Source organism: Phoca vitulina, unplaced genomic scaffold (genome assembly GCF_004348235.1).
Source record: "Phoca vitulina isolate PV1807 unplaced genomic scaffold, GSC_HSeal_1.0 scaffold14, whole genome shotgun sequence".
NCBI lineage: Eukaryota > Metazoa > Chordata > Mammalia > Carnivora > Phocidae > Phoca > Phoca vitulina.
The window spans coordinates 43,248,994-43,268,653 of NW_022589717.1; the positions used below are offsets into that span (position 1 = coordinate 43,248,994).

Here is a 19,660-nt window from a genome sequence, read left to right on the forward strand (position 1 = left end):
TGATGTCTGCTCTTCTCTCCCATTAACTTTAATGGGGCTAGCAGCCTTTCCAGAATAAGTATGACCCTATTATCCGCTACTTGCACAATTCTGTTTCTAATGATCTAATTAAAAATGATGCTTCATGTCCAAAGCCACTTTTTAAAAATTTAGAACCCTAATGACTTTATCCGTTTCTCCAGCATGCACCAGGATAATCATGGCTACATCTGCCTGCTCATTCAGGGGGCCACAAAAGAAGACGCTGGGTGGTATACAGTGTCAGCCAAGAATGAAGCCGGGATTGTGTCCTGTACTGCCAGGCTGGATGTTTACAGTGAGTGCCACTTCATCTCATCTCATTGCAGTTATTCATTAAATCATGAAAAAGTAGACATCTGGACAGCAAATCACATTACTTTTATATAAGCTTATAAACAACTGCAGTGTTTTATTTGCCCCAAATTTCATATTGCTCTTTCTCTTTCTATTTATAGTTTCTCAACATTAATAGTGAACTACACCAGGAGAACAAACACCCAAGTATCATTCAGGAACTTTGCATTATTAGCAAAATATGCATGTTGATTTCTCTTATGTTGGCTAGTCAGTTGTGGCTTCCTTACTCAAGCATCCCTTGGAGTTAACAGTAGGCAAAAGCATAACCACGTTTTTCACATTTTCTTGTTACTGTGTTCTGCAAATGACTGCCTTTTAACATTTCTTGCTATATTATAATCCTATCACAGTGTCTTAACTCACTCTAAATGTGTGTACCATTGAGCCTGGAATGCATCCTTTCTGTGGCTTAGCGCTTTTCTCTTTAATATCCCTTAAGCAGCTCAGCAATAGGTTTGTGTGTTTGTGTATGTATATTTGTGTACATGCATCTTAAATTTAAAGAAACTTCTTTCTGTTGAATTCACAGACTAGTACAGTAGCATTATGTGATCTATTGACATAAAGAAAACCACGAGAAAAAATTAAGAACTGATTTCAATTTCACCTCTTGCTGAATAGGAAATAATTTTGTAAGGTTCTTCAAGTATTGAGTGACCTCAACCTTCCCAACTGCCCACTTCTTTTCAATTGATTAGTGCTGAAACATCCATCCCAAATACCTAACTACTATAATTATGACATGTGTACATTTTGTGCTTTGAAGATGTTTTTTAAAGAGAGGGAGAGGTGAGAATTAGGAAGCTGAGAGACTGTTCTGAAGGATTTCCTGTGCTGCAGTATTTACTTTAAAAGAAACTACACTTCTTTACTACCTAGCTGTTTTAGTCCCACTACCCTGGACAGACAGTAAATCTGCAACACATAAGGAAAATGCAAAGCTGTGCTTACATTTTAGGATTTCTTCCATGCCAAAGAACATGTGCCTGGTATATATCCAAAGACATTCTCTATTTACTTGAAACATTTAAATGCTTTCCAGTGACATCTTGGGGTTTTTTTTTAATCTTATTTTTATTTTTTCCTTTTTTATTGTAGCCCAGTGGCATCAGCAGCCACAGAGCACCAAGCCAAAAAAAGTACGGCCCTCAGCCAGTCGCTACGCAGCACTTTCAGACCAGGGACTAGACATTAAAGCAGCGTTCCAACCTGAAGCCAGCCCATCTCACCTGACACTGAATGCCGGCTTGGTAGAAAGTGAGGACCTGTAATCCAACATCCTTGTTAACGCTCAAACACTGAAACAGCCATTGCCTTGACCAACATATTCCTTTTTCACATTATGTAATGGGCAAAACATACCTTTGACTATAAGAAATAAACACCAAAATAATATTTTTCTTACTTGATATACCAAACTTAGAGTTTAAGTAGGTGATGCTCATAGAAATGTACACATTGCACAGAAAATTTACATTCATCATCCAACTTAGAACTTGTGGAATTTCTGTGATGAAAGCGATCTGAAATGCCAAAATGCTAATGGAAATCAACTGTTCAAAGGTAACCAGAATTTGTATTCTCCCAAGTGCCTTAAACAGTAGCTGTAGGTGCTACACGGCATTGACAGTGTGGAATGCTTGACAGGAGACAAATGTACCACAAATAATACTAAAACCATTCTAAGTGGGCAGTGTGTTCAGACAGCTACAGTGAACCAAGTGCAGTATATAGGGATGAAAAGGAAGAGGAAATGACAAATCCAAGTAAATGCCTTGTTTTTGCAAAATTGTTTTATATTAAATCACAAGGAAGGAATTACTTGCCTTAAATTTTATTAGTATCGAGAGTTATCTAACAAGGTTAATACCTTAGTTCTTAACCACCTTTTTCTATATGTGTAGTATTTTCTTTTCATGCTACCTTGGTAGGAAGCTTACTTACAAACCATATTAAAAGGCTAATTTAAATAATATAAAGTATTCCGAATAAAGCAAAACTGTATTACAGTCCATTCCACAAAAGACATCCAAATCACCCAAATGACCAAGGCGTATGGTATCCAGAGGAAAGAGGGGTCTGGAAGGAGTAGGAAGAATGAAGGAAAATGCTACCAGCACACTTGTACTCATTTAGATAAAAGTAGAAGGGGCAGGAGACGTGGTGAAGGCCAGGCTTTTCTTTGGTTTTCCTCAAAAGTAACCTAAAGTGTAGGTGAAAATACACTGCCATTCAAAAGTCAGGGGATCTAGGGTCAGCTGGGAGATTGGAGCACATGTGCTGTGGAAGTTTCAGTGTGTCTGAAGTCTGTGTAGTCGCTGAAGAGGTTAGCTGTGTCGAGCAAGTGGAAAATGGACTGAGACTGCAAGATTGGCGTCAATGAGAAACTGCCTGTAGGAGCTAGTCTACTGGAGGGAAGTGGAGACTTGGTTGAGACAAAAACAGGTTTGTGCCATAATTTTTTTTCCAATGGCACCGTGATATGGTGAATGGAAAATATGAGTTCACTTCCGTGCTGCCATGCAACCTTGCCTTAAGAAGGTGCTGGGTTCCGGGTAGTTTGTAAAGGCATCTCTGCAAAGACTGATTTTTGAATGCATATGATCTTGCAACAGCTACATTGACATGATTCTGACCAGACTTGATGGTTTTAAGTCGGAACCAATAAACTTCTTTAAAAAGGAGAAAAAAAACAATTTGGCCAGATATTATGTTATAAAACATGAGGTTTTAATGGTACTTTGCTATGAAAAGAAAACACTGTATTCCTTATGCAAAACACATATATCTTTCATTATTTATAATAAAAATGTTGAACTGTCTTAGCTCAGTTAATTCAATACGTAGTATTTTTTAAAATAATTTTATATCTGTGTACCACCCCATATATTTCATATTACTGCTTCACATGTACAGCTTTCTACTTCTTTCTAAGAACACCAACCAACCAAGTTTTAAATGATTAATAGGCTTGATCACTGGGTGGCAGATGTTCTTTGCAGAGTGGTGCAAGTTTCTTTGACCACACTTATATGCGTTGCTAATATGGAATTTAAGATACAATACAGAGTCTTTCGTGGACCTATCTATATCGTAGAATTATGACTTAACGTCATATCTTACTTGCCAAATTTTTCTGAATGTGACTGTTTGCTAATTTGCTGGGTTTGGGATTAAGTAGCATTACTTGCCACCTTTTATGTTGTATTTATAAAAAAAGTACTATCATACTACTTTTTGGATTGTTGTGCTGGTGTAATGTGGATTTAACATCAATAAATATTTAACAAATAATAGTTGCAATTTTGTGAAGCAAAATATTCCATTGTTTTAGTTTTCTATTGCTGCTGTCATAAATTAGTACAAACTTAGAAACTTAAAATAAATAACATTAGCTCACAGTTCTACACATCAGAAGGGCTGGGTTCTCCGCTCAAAGTCTTATAAGGCTAACTAACATTAGCACGCACATCCACTGGACTACAATCTCATCTGGAGCACTTCCAAGTTCAAGTAGTTGTGACAAAATTTATTTCCTTGCAGTTGTAGGATAGAGGCCTCAATGTAATCTGTCAGCTAGGGGCCACTCTCAACTCCTACGGGCCATCTGCAGTCCTTGCCATGTCCTCCCCTTCATCTTCAAAACCAACAAAGAGAATCTTCCTCAGAATAGATCCCTCTCATGCCTTGATCTTGTCAGAAGCCCAGGCCCTTCTAAGGGATCACCTGATTAGGTCAAGACCAAGTGAATACCCCTCTTTCTTAAAATCACCTGAATTTTTTATCTAATTAAAATCCCTCCAAAGCAACACCTAAATTTGTGTTTGGATAACTGAGAGAAGGTGTGTATACACCAGGAGGTAGGAATCCTGGGAGCCATCTCAGAATTCTGCCTATATGCATGTAAATAATGTTGGTTCCTGTGATGCCCCAGGGGGAAAGTATTCTGTGACCACAAACCATATGCCCTCTCTTGGCATCTATGAAATTAGAGAGGGTTCTTGTTCAAGATGGTGACACAGGATCCTGAACACACCTCCTCCCACAGACACACCAGATCAACAACATACCTAACAGTTTCTTCTAAACCTACAATCAGGAGGGAACTCAAAACCCCGGGGTTCAGCCTCAGGACCAAAGGATTTGAATCCCACATGAGCACCCCAACTTTTAAGAATGCACCTGAGAGATAAGCCCCCAAAACATCTAGCTTCACAAGCCAATGGGACTTACATCCACAAGACCCACAAGGCTGTAGCAATCTGACAAATAGTTCTTAAAAGGCTCCCACGGGGTTGCCCACCCTAGAGACCAGTCTTTCTGTGAAAGAAGCCTATTTGTTTATCTTAAAGCTTCAGCCTGAGGGTAGACACCTAATTTAACAAACATCTAGGGGTACACTGAAATAATCTCCAAAGACTGAGGCTAGTGAGTACCAACCTTCTCCGTGCTCACCCCCTGCCTCACTCCGGGTCACCAGTATGTCCCAGAAAGAAGCTTGTGCAATGTCTGGCACCCTGGTTTCTGCAGCTGCCGCTCAGGAGACACCCATTGATTGCCTGGCTGGGGTGGCTCGTGGAGGCAGGTCCCCTGGGACTGTAACAGAGAAGCAGTTCTTAACCACCTACTGCCCAAGGGCAGAGCAGGGACAGAATGAAACAGTCTTTCTGCGAGAGAGGACTATTTGCTTATCCTTAGAGCTGGAGGCCGAGGGGCAGGCTTCTAATGAAACACGCATCTAAGGGCGAACTCGAATCCTCTCCAGAGGCCTCCAGGGCCAGTCCCTGTCTTCACACTCTCCCTCTGCCTCACTCCAGGTTGCTGCTATCTCCCCAAAGGGAGCTTGTGCACGTGTCCGATGCCCTGGTTTTTGCAGGTGCTGCCCAGCAGACACCCCTTGACAGCCTGGCTCTGGGGCCAGAGGATTTATGTTCACGAGTCCCATAAGACTGTAATGGAGAAACAGTTCTTAACCAGCTTTCCCCCACCCAAGACACAACAGAGAGGCAGCAGACTGAAAGGCATTGCCAGATCTCTCTGTGAAAGAGGACGATTGGCTTGTCTTCATAGCTGTGCCCTGAGGGGAGGCTTGTCATTAAATACACTTCTAGGGGCTGACTACAATCCCCTCCAGAGACCCAGAAGGCTAGCATCGCACCATCTTCCAGCTCTCCCTCCGCCCCACCTCAGTTCACCGGGATGTTCAAGAAAGGAGCTTGTATCTACATCTGGTACCCCTGCTTTCCTGGCTTCTTTCCGGCGGGCACATCCCTTGACAGCCTGGCCCTGGTGGCCAGCAGGGCTTGTGTTCGTGGGCTCAACAGAATGGTAGCAAACAAAGAAACAGCTCTTAACTGGCTATAACCCCAGGTTTTGGTGCAGAGGCAGCAGATATACCCTCCTCCCGGTCTTCCTCTGAAAGAAGTATATTTGCATACTTTAAATGTTGCTAAGAATCTGGCTTCCAAACAGCCTGAATCTAGGTGCCGACTGAGGTTCTCCATTTGGCATGACAGGTCTTGGCACAGCCTCAACTACTAGGAGCCACTAAAGATGAAGTAGGCTGCTTGGACAGTAACAAAAGTTTGAGCTAGGGCTGGATTGGACAATAAAATTCATCTCCTACACAAGGCTACTCCCTCAAGACTGGGATAGGTGGATATTTGGATATTTTATCCAAAGCATTAAAACCAACAGAGTGTCAAGGAAAATGAACAAACACAGAAGTACATTCTAAATGAAAGAACAAGATAAAACATCAGAAAAAAGACCTTATTGTAATGGAAATAAGTAACTTACCTATTAAGAGTTTAAAATAATATTCATAAAGATGCTCACCAAGCTCAGGAAAAGAATGAACAAAGTGTGAACTTCAAAGAGAAAGAAAATATAAGTCAGTACCAAACAGAAGTCACAGAGCTGAAGAATACAATAACTGAACTGAAAAATACAATAGAGCGGCTCAACAGCAGACTAGAGGGAAAAAATTAGAGAAGATGATGGGAAAAAAGACTAGATGAAGGAAAAAGGATCAGTTGAACTTGAGGATAGAGCACAGGAATTCATTCAATCACAGCAGCAAAAAGAAAAATGAGAGAGTGAAGATAGCTTAAGGGACTCGTGAGACAACATCAAGCTGATCAACATTTGCAGTATAGGAGTCTCAGAGGCAAAAAGAGAAAGAGGCAGAAAATTTATTTCAAGAACTAAGGGCCGAAAACGGGAGGGAAACAGATGTCCAAATCCAAGAAGCCCACAGAGTTCCAAAAAAGATGAACTCAAAGAGACCCACACCAAAACACATTATAATTAAAGTGTCAAAAGTTAAAGAAAAAAAATCTTAAAAGCAGCAAGAGAAAAAGAACTTGTTACATACAAGGGAAGCCCCATAAGACTATCAGCAGGTTTTTCAGCAAAAACTTTGCAGAGGAACTGGCATGATATATTCAAAGTGTTGAAAGAAAAAAAAAAGTCCAATCAAAACTATACTACCCAGTTACCATTCAGAACTGAAGGAGAGACAAAAGAGTTTCCCAGACAAAAGTTAAAGTTTGTCACCATTAAACCAACCTTACAAGAAAGGTTAAAGGGACTTTCTTAAGGTAAAAAGAAATGGCACTAATTAGTTGCAGGAAAACATATGAAAGTATGAATTTCACTGGCAGAGGTAAATATATAGTAAAGGTAGCTTTATAAAGCTAGAATGGAGGTTAAAAGACAAAAGGAATAAAATAACTGTAACAACAATACTTAGTTAAGGGACACACAAGATAAAAAGGTATAAACTGTGACATGCAAAACATAAAAAGGGTGTGGTAGAGTAAAAAAGTCAGCTTTAGAATGTGTGCAAATTTAAGTCATTATCAACTTAAAATAAACTTATCAACATAAGTTGTTTTATGTAAGCCTGATGGTACCCACAAAGCAGAAACCAATAGTAGACACACAAAAGCTAAAGGAATCTAAACATACCACTACAGAAAATCATCAAATCACAAAGGAAAAGGGCAAGAGAAGGGAAAAAGAACTAATAAACAACCAGAACAAATTAACAAAATGACAATTAGTACATACTTATCAATAAATACTTTAAATGAAAAGGGACTAAATTATCCAATAAAAAGACACAGAGTGGCTGAATAGATAAAAACCAAGACCTATCTGTATGCCTTCTACAAGAGACTTCAGATGTAAGAACACACACACTGAAAGTGAAGGGATAGAAAAAGACATTCCATGAAAATGGCAACCAAAGGAAAGGTGGGGTAGATAAAAGTCTTTTTTTTTTCTGATATTAGTTAAGACAGTAATGAGACAAAAAAGGTCATTATAAATAATAAAGGGGTCAGTCCAACAAGGGGATATAATATTTGCAAATATTTATGCACCCAACACAGGAGCACCTACAGATATAAAGCAAATATTAATGCAAATATAAAAGAAAATATTAGATCTAAAGGGAGAAATATATAGCAATATAATAATAGCAAAGGACTTTAATACCCCACTTTCATCAACGGATAAATCATCCAGATAGAAAATGAGGAAACAGTGGCCTTAAACAATACATTAGACCAGATGGACTTAAAAGACATATACAGAACATCCTATCCAAAAGTAACAGAACACATTCTCAAGCACACATGGAACATTTTCCAGAGCAGATCACAGGTTAGGCCACAAAACAAGTCTTAATAAATTTAAGAAGATTAAAATCATATCAAGCATCTTTTCTGACCACAATGGTAAGACACCAGAAATCAATTACAAAAAGGAAACTGGAAAATTCACAAGTATGTGGAGATTAAACAACATGATACTGAACAATGAGTCAAAGAGGAAATCAAAAGAAAAATAAAAAAATACCTTGATGAATGAAAATGGAAATATATCAAAACTTACGGAATGCAGCAAAAGCAGTTCTAAGAGGGAAATTCATAACAATAAATGACTACATTAACAAACAAGAAATATTTCAAACAACCTAATTTATACATCAAGGAACTAGAAAAAGAAGAACAAACATAGCCCAAAATTAGTAGGAGAGAAATAACAAAGAGCAGAGCAAAAATAAATACAGACCAAAAAAAAAAAAAAAAAGGCAAGAGAAAAGATCAATGAAAAGAAGAGCTGGTTTTTTTGAAAAGATAAACAAAATAGACTTACCAGGAAAGCAAGAGGACTCAAATGAATAAAATAAGAAATGAAAGAGGAGAGAGACATCAGTGCTAATACCACAGAAATACAAAGGATCAGAAGAGACTACTATGAACAATTATATACTAACAAATTGGACAACCTAGAAGAAATAGGTATATTCTTAGAAACCTAAAACATACCAAGAATGAATCAAGAAGAAACAGAAATCTAAACACAACAAAACTAATAAGGAGATTGAATCAGTAATCAAAAACCTCCCAACAAACAAAAGTGCAGGACCAGATGCCTTCACTGGTGAATACTACCAAACATTTAAAGAAAAATTAATACCAATCCTCTTCAAACTCTTCCAAAAAATAGAAGGGGAGAATATATCTCCAAAGTCATTTTACAAGGCCAGCATGACCCAGTACCAAAACCAGACAAGGACATCACAAGAAAAGAAAATTACAGGTCTGTATTCCTAATGAACATAGATGCAAAAATCCTCAACAAAATATTAGCAAACCAAATTCAACAATACATTAAAAGGATTATACAACATGATCAAGTGGGATTTATTCCAGGGATGTAAGGACGGTTTAACATCCACAAATCAATGTGATATACCACATTAACAAAATGAAGAATAAAAATCATATGATTATCTCAATAGATGCAGAAAAAGCATATAACAAAATTCATTATTGATTTATGATTTTAAAAACTCTCAAAAAAGTGGGTATAGAGGGAATGTACCTCAACATAATAAAGGCTATCCATGACAAGCCCATAGCTAACATCATACTCAATGATGAAAAGCTGAAAGCTTTTCCTCTAAGATTAGAACACGACAAGGATGCCAACTCTCACCACTTTTATTCAACATAATACTAGAAGACCTAGCCAGAGAAATTAGGCAAGAAAGAAAAAGCATCCAAGACGGAAAAGAAGTAAAACCATCACTATATATAGATGACATAATCCTATATATACAAAACCCTAAAGACTCCACCATAAAACTATTAGAATAAATGAATTTAGTGAAGTTTCAAGATACAAAATCAATATACGAGATCAGCTGTGTCACTATATACTAATAACAAACTATATTAGAGAAATTAAGAAAACAGTCCCATTTATGATTGCATCAAACAGAATAAAATACCTAGGAATAAATTTAACCAAGGTGAAAGAATTATCCACTGAAAACTATTGATGAAAACATTGATGAAAGAAACTTTCATGAAAAAGACACAAATAAATGGAAAGCAATGTCTAGAATCAACACAATCTCCATCCAAATTCCAGTGGAATTTTTCACAGAAATAGAACAAATAATCCTAAAATTTGTATGGAATCACAAAGACCATGAATAGCCAAAGCAATCTTGAAAAAGAAGAACAAAACAGGATACATCATGGTCTTATTTAAACCGTATTACAAAGCTACAGTAATCAAAACAGTGTATTGGCATAAAAACAGACACAGAGATCAATGAAACAGAATTCAGACCCCAGAAATAAATCCACACATATACGGTCAATTAATATATGGCAAAGGTAACAAGAATATACAATGAGGAAAGGACAGTCTCTTCAATAAGTGGTGCTGGGAAAACTGGCCAGCCACATGCAAAAGAATGAAACTGGACCACTGTCTTAGATCATACATTAAAAAAATAACTCAAGATGGAATAAGCTTTGCACATAAGACCTAAAACCATAAGACTCCTAGAAGAAAACACAGGCAGAAAGCTTCTTGACATCAATCTTAGTGATGATTTTTTGGAACTAACACCAAAAGCAAAGGCAACAAAACCAAAAATAAACAAATGGGACTACATCAAATTAAAAAGTTTCTTCACAGCAAAGGAAACCATCAACAAAACAAAAAGCAAACCCACTGAATGGTATTAAATATTTGCAAATGTTGTATCTGATAAAGGGTTTAAGGAAGGAACTCCTACAACTCAATAGCAAAAAAAAAAAAATCTTACTAAGAAATGGGCAGAGGATCTGAAAAGACATTTTTCCAAAGAAGACACACAGATGGCCAAGAAAAACACGAAAAGATGCTCAACATTATTAATCATTAAGGAAATGTAAATGAAAACTACAATGAGGGGCGCCTGGGTGGCTCAGTTGTTAAGCGTCTGCCTTCGGCTCAGGTCATGATCCCAGGGTCCTGGAACTGAGCCCCACAATCGGGCTCCCTGCTCAGCGGGAGGCCTGCTTCTCCTTCTCCCACTCCCCCTGCTTGTGTTCCCTCTCTCGCTGTCTCTTTCTGTCAAATAAATAAATTTTTTTTTTTTAAAAACACAATGAGATACCACCTCATACAGTCAGAATGGCTATTATCAAAAAGAGTAGAAATAACAAGGTTGGTAAGGATGTGGAGAAAAGGGAACACTTGTGCAGCTGGTGGGAATGTAAATAGATGCAGATGTTATAGAAAATAGTATGGAGGTTCCTCAAAAAAATAAAAACAGAACTATCATATGATTCAGCAATTCCACTTCTGGATACTTATCCAAAGGAAATGAAAACACTAATTCAAAAAGGTATATGCACCCCTACATTTCTTTTTTCTTTTTTTTAAAGATTTTTATTTATTTATTTGAGAGAGAGAGAGAGAGCAAGAGAGGGAACACAAGCAGGGGGAGTGGGAGAGGGAGAAGCAGGCTTCCCCCAGAGCAGGGAGCCTGATGCGGGGCTCAATCCCAGGACCCTGGGATCATGACCTGAGCCTAAGGCAGACACTTAACAACTGAGCCATCCAGGCGCCCCGACCCCTACGTTTCTTGCAGCATTATTTATAATAGTCAAGACATGGAAGCAACCTAAGTGTGCACTAATGGATGAATGGATAAAGAAAATGTGGTATATATCACAATGGAATATTATTCGGCCATAAAAAAGGAAATTTTGCCATCTGTAACAACACAGATGGATATTGATGGCATTATACTAAGTGAAATAAGCAGACTGATAAAGGCAAATACTGTATGATCTTATGGAATTTAAAAAATAAAACCAAAACTAGTGGCAGGGGCTGGGGGTTAAGCAAAATAGTGAAGGTGGTCAAAAGGTACACACTTCCAGTTATAAAATAAATAAGTCCTGGGATGTAATATACAGCATGGTGATGCATATTTGAAAGTTGCTAAGAAACGCTCTTACACTGTTGGTGGGAATGCAAGCTGGTACAGCCACTCTAGAAAACAGTATGGAGATTCCTCAAGATGTTAAAAATAGAGCTACCCTACGACCCAGCAATTGCACTATTAGGTATTTACCCCAAAGATACAGATGTAGTGAAAAGAAGGGGCACCTGCACCACAATGTTCACAGTAGCAATGTCCACAGTAGCCAAACTATGGAAGGAGCCAAGATGCCCTTCAACAGATAAATGGATAAAGAAGATGTGGTTCATATATACAATGGACTATTACTCAGCCATCAGAAAGGATGAACACCCACCATTTGCATCAACATGGATGGAACTGGAAGGGATTATGCTAAATGAAATAAGTCAAGCAAAGAAAGACAATTATCATATGGTTTCACTCATATGTAGAACATAAGGAATAGCACGGAGGACCACAGGGGAAGGGAGGGAAAACTGAATGGGAAGAAATCAGAGAGGGAGACAAACCATGAGAGACTATCGACTCAAGGAAATAAACTGAGGGTTACGGAAGGGAGGGGGTGGGGGATGGGTATTAAGGAGGGCACGTGTGGTGATGAGCACTGGGTGTTACAGGCGACTAATGAACTGTTGAACACTACATCAAAAACCAATGATGTACCATACAGTGGTTAACCAAAAAAAAAAAAAAAGTTGCTAAGAGAAGCAGGTCTTAGAAGTTCTCATCACAAGAAAAAAAAATTTGTAACTGTGTGTGGTGATGGATGTTAACTAGATCTTACTGTGAACATTTTGCAATATATAATCATTATGTTGTACACCATAAACCAATATGACACGTCAATTACGCCTCAATAACAAAAGATACAAAAAGAAATTAAATACACATATCAATACATTAAACATGATAAATCTTGCAATAAAGAAATTTTTCAATCTAGTGGAATCCCAAAGAAATTGCTACAGTGTATGTTTTTCAAGAAGTCTGTCATAAAAGCCTTCTTTTTCTTCAGTCCCCATAAAACCATTAACATCCTGGGCAAAATGCTTGAAGAAGTAAGTGAGGTTATATAGGATAATTTTTCTTACAATAAAACTTCTGATTCTCAGGCTAGGAAAGCTCATCTTCTTCTTAGACTTCATTTCATCGTAAGTACCATCAACAGACATTTCCCTAGGAAGGAGTGTTTCTATCACTGCAGGAAAGTTACTATCTACATGACAAGTAAAGAATAAAGAAGTTGTGGTGCTATGTGGGCACTGGGCCGGTTGCTGCTATCACTATTACTTAAGAAGCTACCACACCAGCCCGAGACATTTAATGACTCAAGTTAGTGCCCTGCCAAAGTGCAAATCACCACAGGTCATAAAGGTGATAATTCAAACTGTAATAAGCTCTTCTGAGAATGAAAGTACTTAGAAATAGAGCTCTAGGGGTATCAGTCAGTTAAGCATCTGCCTTGGGCGCCGGTCATGATCCCAGGGTCCTGGGATCGAGCCCTGCACTGGGCCCCCTGCTCAGCGGGGAGCCTGCTTCTCCCTCTCCCTCTGCAGCTCCCCCTGCTTGTGCTCTCTCTCTTTGTGTCAAATAAATAAAAATAAAATCTGTAAAAGAAAAGAAAAGAAATAGAGCTCTAAGGCCTGAAGCCTGGGGAATGGCTTGTTACAGGAATGTGAAAGCTAAGGGTTGTCCTAGGTGATAGGAAGTACAGCTAGCTACTGATTGATCTCTGAGCCACTTAGAAGGACTTTAGGTAATTTCTCAATCTCTCCACCTCAACCAAAAGTAGGATAACAATTATTTGTACAAGGAGATGTAACAATGGCCAAAGATTTTGAGAGCTTCAGAAAAAAGTTTACGTGGCCTAATACTTCAGTTTCTGACTATGGCAAAGCAGCTCGCTAAAGTAAATATGTAAGTAAAATTATGAAAACAGAACTCCACATCGGTTGTATATAAAAACAGAATTTATGGGGAAAGGGGAATAAAAACACTCAAAGGAGTCACACAAATAAATTGACTGTAATTCAGAACAAACTCCCGTCCTTGATTGAAATGGATATAAGTTGTTGACTATCTGGCTGACTGCACATTCTTCCCTTCGATGTGTAAAATAAGAAAAAAATGTGTCAGGAGGAACATGTTCTGTAGATGCAGTAAAACCTCCCCACCCATGAAATTCTTACTCTCCCCAGAGAACATCCATTATCCTTTCCTAAACCATGAAGATTTTAGCTTTCATAAGAAAGATGTTAAATCACTCCTGTAAAGGATAATTAGAAAAGGGGGTTTAAAATAAAAGCCTGGGTAAAAATAGAGAATTTGGTCATGCAGCCTTGTGAAAAATAAAAGAAACAGAAGGAGAATAAAACCTTGGAGCCACAGGAGGGAAGAAGTTGGAAAATGGTTGCCACCAGGTGTCAGGACTCTGCTCCTGCAGACTCTGCATGCAGCTTTCCTAGCAGAGCTAGCTAAAGCCATACATAATTTGGTACACTTGAAGGGGGGCTTGAGAAAAGCCAGCTTGGCCATTGGTAAGCGGGCCAATGGAGGGTGGCCATACAAGCCACACAGAACTGAGTTTTAAAAGGTCACTAAGGCCTGGGTGGCTCAGTCGTTAAGCGTTTGCCTTCGGCTCAGGTCATGATCCCAGGGTCCTGGGATCGAGCCCCGCATCGGGCTCCCTGCTCCGCGGGAAGCCTGCTTCTCCCTCTCCCACTCCCCCTGCTTGTGTTCCCTCTCTTGCTGTGTCTGTGTCAAATAAATAAAATCTTTAAAAAAATAAAAATAAAATAAAAGGTCACTAATAGCCTTTTTTATCAAAAGCATCACAGTATGCTTGGAGTCAACAACTTCAAGTCCTAACACCAGAGGGAAGGTGAACATGCAAATGGGGGACTAAACCATGCCTCTGAGAATGAGACACTATTACAATTTTAATACTCCCTTTTGAAGAACAGTCTCCATTTTTTTAGTAAATATAAAATTATTTATAGGACCTTCATGGGTTCACTCTCAATTTTAGTCTCTCGACCTTATATTTTAAATTCCCATGGTATTTTAAGTTCCTCAACCACAAGAGATAGTTTAATTATGAATTTGGACTATATGTATTTTTTTTCCCACAAATTGTTAATTATTCAAAAGAAAAAGGACACTGAAAAATTTAATAGGGGGCGCCTGGGTGGCTCAGTTGGTTAAGCATCTGCCTTCGGCTCAGGTCAGGATCCCAAGGTCTTGGGATCGAGTCCCACATCGGGCTCCTTGCTCAGCAGGGAGCCTGCTTCTGCCTCTGCCTGCCGCTCCCCCTGCTTGTGCTCTCTCTCTCTCTCTCCATCTCTCTTTCAAATAAATAAATAAAATCTTAAAAAAAAAAAAAAAAAAGAATTTAATAGGAAAAAAACTGTTAGAGATCATTCTTTTGGTATTTATAAAATAAAGAATTGGACAGGGTGTTATTTAATGCCACTGTGCTTCTAACGTGCAATGGAATTTATGTGTATTCATTTACATTCCTATATGGTGTAGCTCTCAAATGTTTGCTTACTAATTCTCATGAGTAGAGCCTGTCAAGCATATAAAACCAGAAAAATCCATTATAAATACCTGTGCTGTTCACAGCATGCAACACGTCAGATTTCACCTATAGCATGTGATACTGTTTTATTCATACTGATCTGTTTTTTTGTTTTGTTTTTAAAAAAAACCCAGTGTATTTATTTAATATATTCATCACAAGGGCTCAACCAGAGACTTAATTTAAAAAACAGAAACAAAACAAAAATGACACCACAGCTTAAGATACTAGTCCTAGACAGAAATGAAGAAAATAAAAAGATAACACAAGAAGAGAGGCTGGACAGTCAGGGATCTTGGCTGGAGACCTGCTTTGAGTAGGTTTCTTGCAGATACTTCTTAAACGCTGTGGGGTTTTTCCAGAGCTCAGCAGCATGTGTGTTCAAAGGGCTAGCACTGTTGGGTTCTCCTAGCAGGCTCTGGACGGACAGCAGGATGGTCCTGACATCATACAGGAGAGACCACCTGTCCTTCAGGAGGTCCAGGCAGATGTTCCCCTGGGTGTCCACGCTGGGGTGGTGGCAGGCTGTGAGGAACTTCACCGTGGGCACGTTATAAGGGTAGCCCCCTGGGGAACTCCAGGGAGAGCGTGTACCTCAGGTCTTTGTGAAATCGGGCCAGGGGCTCCATGGATGGCCCCACCCATGTGAAAAGCTTGATTCAGGGAAGGCAGAAATTCCTGTGTCACCAGACATCATGAGGGTCATCGGCTCCTGCCGTAGCCTCTTGCCCTCGGGGCCCAGGCGGCGCCCCCCGCTGGGCTCGGCTCCTTTACGGGTCTGGGAGGCCATCTGGGCAGGCAGGCAGCGTGGGGAGGGAGACAGGAACTCGGAGAGCAAGACTGCAACTGCCCATATTGATCTGTTCTTAATGTTAAAATCTTATCTAAAGATTTAGTTTGCCTACTTCATGAGAAACAACTCCATGTTAAATATTTAAATTAACATGCTTTCGGCTCCATAGCTCAGGGGTTAGAGCACTGGTCTTGTAAATTAACATACTTTCACTAAACTCCTTCTTTTGGGAAGTTTTTCTCAGAGCAATAGTTCTCCACGTGCAATCCACAGACCATCAGAAACTTACTGGAAATGCAAATTCTTGAACCCTCCAACACACCCACTGAATCGGACTCTGAGGGTGGGGTCCAGCAATCTGAGACTGAGAAAACTCTCCTGTTGATTCTGGCACAGAAGTGATTCTTAAGAACCACGGTCTCAGGAGGATCAGAAATCCTAATTCTCTCCCTGCTCAGTAGATTCTAAGAGCTGTTCTTTGTTGCATTCTCAAAGAATCTTTGTGAAGTTAGTAAATAAATAATTTTCCTTCAGAAAAGACAGTGGTATTTGCATGTGGTTCTTTATAGTACCTGATGAGAACAACAGACTAGTAAGATATCTGTTCTCTGCCAGTGAGACTATCCTTAAGAGAATTTAGGAACTTTGTCTTACTTTGCCAAAGTGTAGTTACTGCTTCCGTAGAGGCAGACGCACAGTATCTGCTCAGGCTCTCCAGGACGCTAGACAGCAAGCACCAGAACCCTTCCCAATGTGGGAAAGAGGATTATCTGATGAAGGAGGTAAACTCTCCCCATGAATGTCCATTCACCTCACGAAAATAATGTACTATCCCAAAATGTGAATAAGTTCTAGAGAAACATCCATCTAAGTGGAACTGCTGGGATTTCCAATTCCAGATGGTACCTTAAACACACATTTTTAGCTCCACTATGTCCTTAAACAACAAAAACAAAACCCTTCAAGAGTTATGTTTGTTTGTTCAGGCATAAATCCAAAGGGACAAAGAGAAAGGAGACTGAGACCAATGCAAGAACACTGTGAGAGTAGAAAACAGATGGAACCCGGGCCCTAACTTACAGCAGATTCAAAACTAAATTCTGGCCAGAATGAGAAAACTGAACAACAACCCAATTTCTATGGCAGATGCCCAAAAAGACTCTAGAATTAGGAGTATATAGTACTTTTGGAAGTCAAGATGATGGCAGAGTTTAAAACAGCAAGACTGGTTGAAAATATGTTTTAGAAGCAACTGGACTCTCTGATCCTCTCGTATCCTTTGCACGCAAGACTAGATGGCAAAACACAAGTTTTCTGGACTGGTCTGAGAGACAATCAGGCACCCATAGTGATAGAATACTAATAACTGAGTAATCAAGTGAAAGTTTACAGCCTTCTCCCCCTCTTTCAGTTTCAGAATGCTGAAAGCCAGTGGGCCAGACAGTAGACTCTTCCTGGAGAATCTGACCAGCTCAAGAGAAAACCAGCTAAAATATTGGTTCTCCAAGGTATGATCCAAGAACCCCTGAGATTCCCTAGATCCTCTCAGAGAGTAAGGTAACACTTCAATGTTATTTGCCCTTTTCACTCTCATCCTCTCAAAAGTGTCAAGTTTTCAAAGGCTACGCTATGTGTGATATTGCAAGATATTAAAAGCAGAAATGAATGTGGGTCCATCTGTCTTCTATTAAGCTAGATATTGAAAAGATTTACAATAATGTCACTTCCAATTTTTTGGTTTTGAAAGTAACATTTCTCATAAAAATATTTATATTACCATGAAATGTGTTTACTTTTTTTTTTTTTAAAGATTTTATTTATTTATTTGACAGAGAGAGACACAGTGAGAGAGGGAACACAAGCAGGGGGAGGGGGAGAGGGAGAAGCAAGCTTCCTGCCGAGCAGGGAGCCCAATGCGGGGCTCAATCCCAGGATCCTGGGATCACGACCCGAGCCGAAGGCAGACGCTCAACGACTGAGCCACCCAGGCGCCCCTGTTTACTGTTATTTTTGATGGATAAATATTTTTAAAAATCAGTTTTAATTTCTATCATGGCAAATACTAATAGATGTAAGCCACATAAACAAGTACTTTGGGGTTCTTAATCTTTTTAGTATGTAAAGGGGTCCCTAAACCAAAATACTTGAGAACTGAGGAGTTAAAAAAACTGACTTGTGGATTCTGCCAGTGAAAATGTCCACATCACCCCACAGTGAAGACCACAGCCAACAGTTCCCACCTACGTACATAAAGCTATTTATTTTAAAATTTTTTTTTAAAACTCTTTATTTTAAAATAAAACACAGATACAAAAACCCCACATAAAACAAATACATGGCTTAGTGATTTTTTTTAAGGTTAACACTCTTAAAACCACCATCCAGGTCAAGAAATGGAATTTTGCCACATACACCAGAAGCCCCTCCACATGCCCTATAGATATTATAATTAGTCTTGCCCCTATTGGGTTTTTTTTAATTGTGGTAAAATAGACACAGCATAAAATTTACTGTTTTAACCATTTTTAAATGCAAAGTTCAGTCTGCCCTCTTTTTAAACTTAACATGTTTTTAAAGTCTCTCTTAATCTACAGTTTTCCTTCCTTGAGGAAATCAGGCAGTTGAGGCTGTAGAGTGTTTCATAGACTGGGTTTTGCCAAGTGCTACTCATGGTGCAATTCAACATGTTCTTCTGTCCTCAGTATTTCCTGCAAATTAGCAACTGGATCTGGAGGTAGATCAGACCTGAGTTCAATCCATTCTGCTTTTTAATATCCCACTGTTAAGTATAAGAAAACTGCCAAAAATCACAAAAGGTTTGAGGACAGTATCTAATATAATAAGGATCCAAAAAGTAAAGCAACCTGGAAAAAGAGTACCTAGAGCAGAAAATTTCTATTGTTAATAAGCTCAGAGGAAGAGGGGAAAACACTGCATCCAGGAAACAAGCATAGGATGCTATTAATAAGGAATATTCAGAAAATGAAAAGAAAATCTTAGGAATTAAAAATAAGCTTCTAAAATTAAAATGTAGTTTCAATATAAAACTGGGGAATGCACACAGAAAGTAAGGCAAAAAGAAAGAGTGATATTGAAAGGGTCCACCAATGGATAAAAAAAGACCCATGCCAAAGCACACTATAACAAAATCTTACGATACTGTAGGCAAAGAGAAGGTCTTGACTTCCAGTGGGAAATATACACACCAAAGAAACAGGTTTTATTTAAAACTTCTTAATATCAACACCGTAAGACTTAGGACACTTGAGCAATTCCTTCAAAATTCTGAGGAAAAATGATTCCTAACCTAGTATACTACACTCAATTTAACAATTAGGAAGAATGAAAGACAAACAGTGAAGGTCTCAAAAATGTTATCTCCTATGCACCTTTTCTCAGGAAGTTACCTGAAGACATGTTCTACCAAAGACGTTATAAATCAAAAAAAGTAAGACATGAGATCCACAGGGGATCCAACAGATAGGTGAAGCAAAGGGAATTTACAAGATGTCACTGAGGGAAGATCCCAAGAAACAGCTAAGCAGCAAATCTAGAGGACAACCAGTGAAGATTGCAGCAGATCAGGAGACTAGAAAGATTCATTGAAAGCATAAAATTGATC

General features: G+C 38.9%; 2 protein-coding genes and 1 pseudogene across 4 annotated transcripts in view; 1 reads left to right on the forward strand and 2 right to left on the reverse strand.

The window, feature by feature from the left end:
- Nucleotides 1-4,684, forward strand: part of PALLD (palladin, cytoskeletal associated protein) — a 389,064-nt gene extending 384,380 nt beyond the window's left edge. Inside the window, exons 19-20 of one of the 3 annotated variants that reach the window (XM_032413166.1) lie at nt 183-316; nt 1,477-4,684. In XM_032413166.1, the coding sequence (XP_032269057.1) occupies nt 183-316; nt 1,477-1,649 (307 nt within the window). In that variant the 3' untranslated portion in view covers nt 1,650-4,684. The remainder of the gene's footprint in view (nt 1-182; nt 317-1,476) is intronic. The other 2 variants (XM_032413168.1, XM_032413167.1) reach the window with 2 other exon arrangements.
- The window catches only part of CBR4 (carbonyl reductase 4), a 90,386-nt gene that overhangs the window by 21,038 nt on the left and 49,688 nt on the right, over nt 1-19,660 (reverse strand). The window lies entirely within an intron of this gene.
- On the reverse strand, nt 15,405-17,830 carry LOC116637611 (annotated as a pseudogene).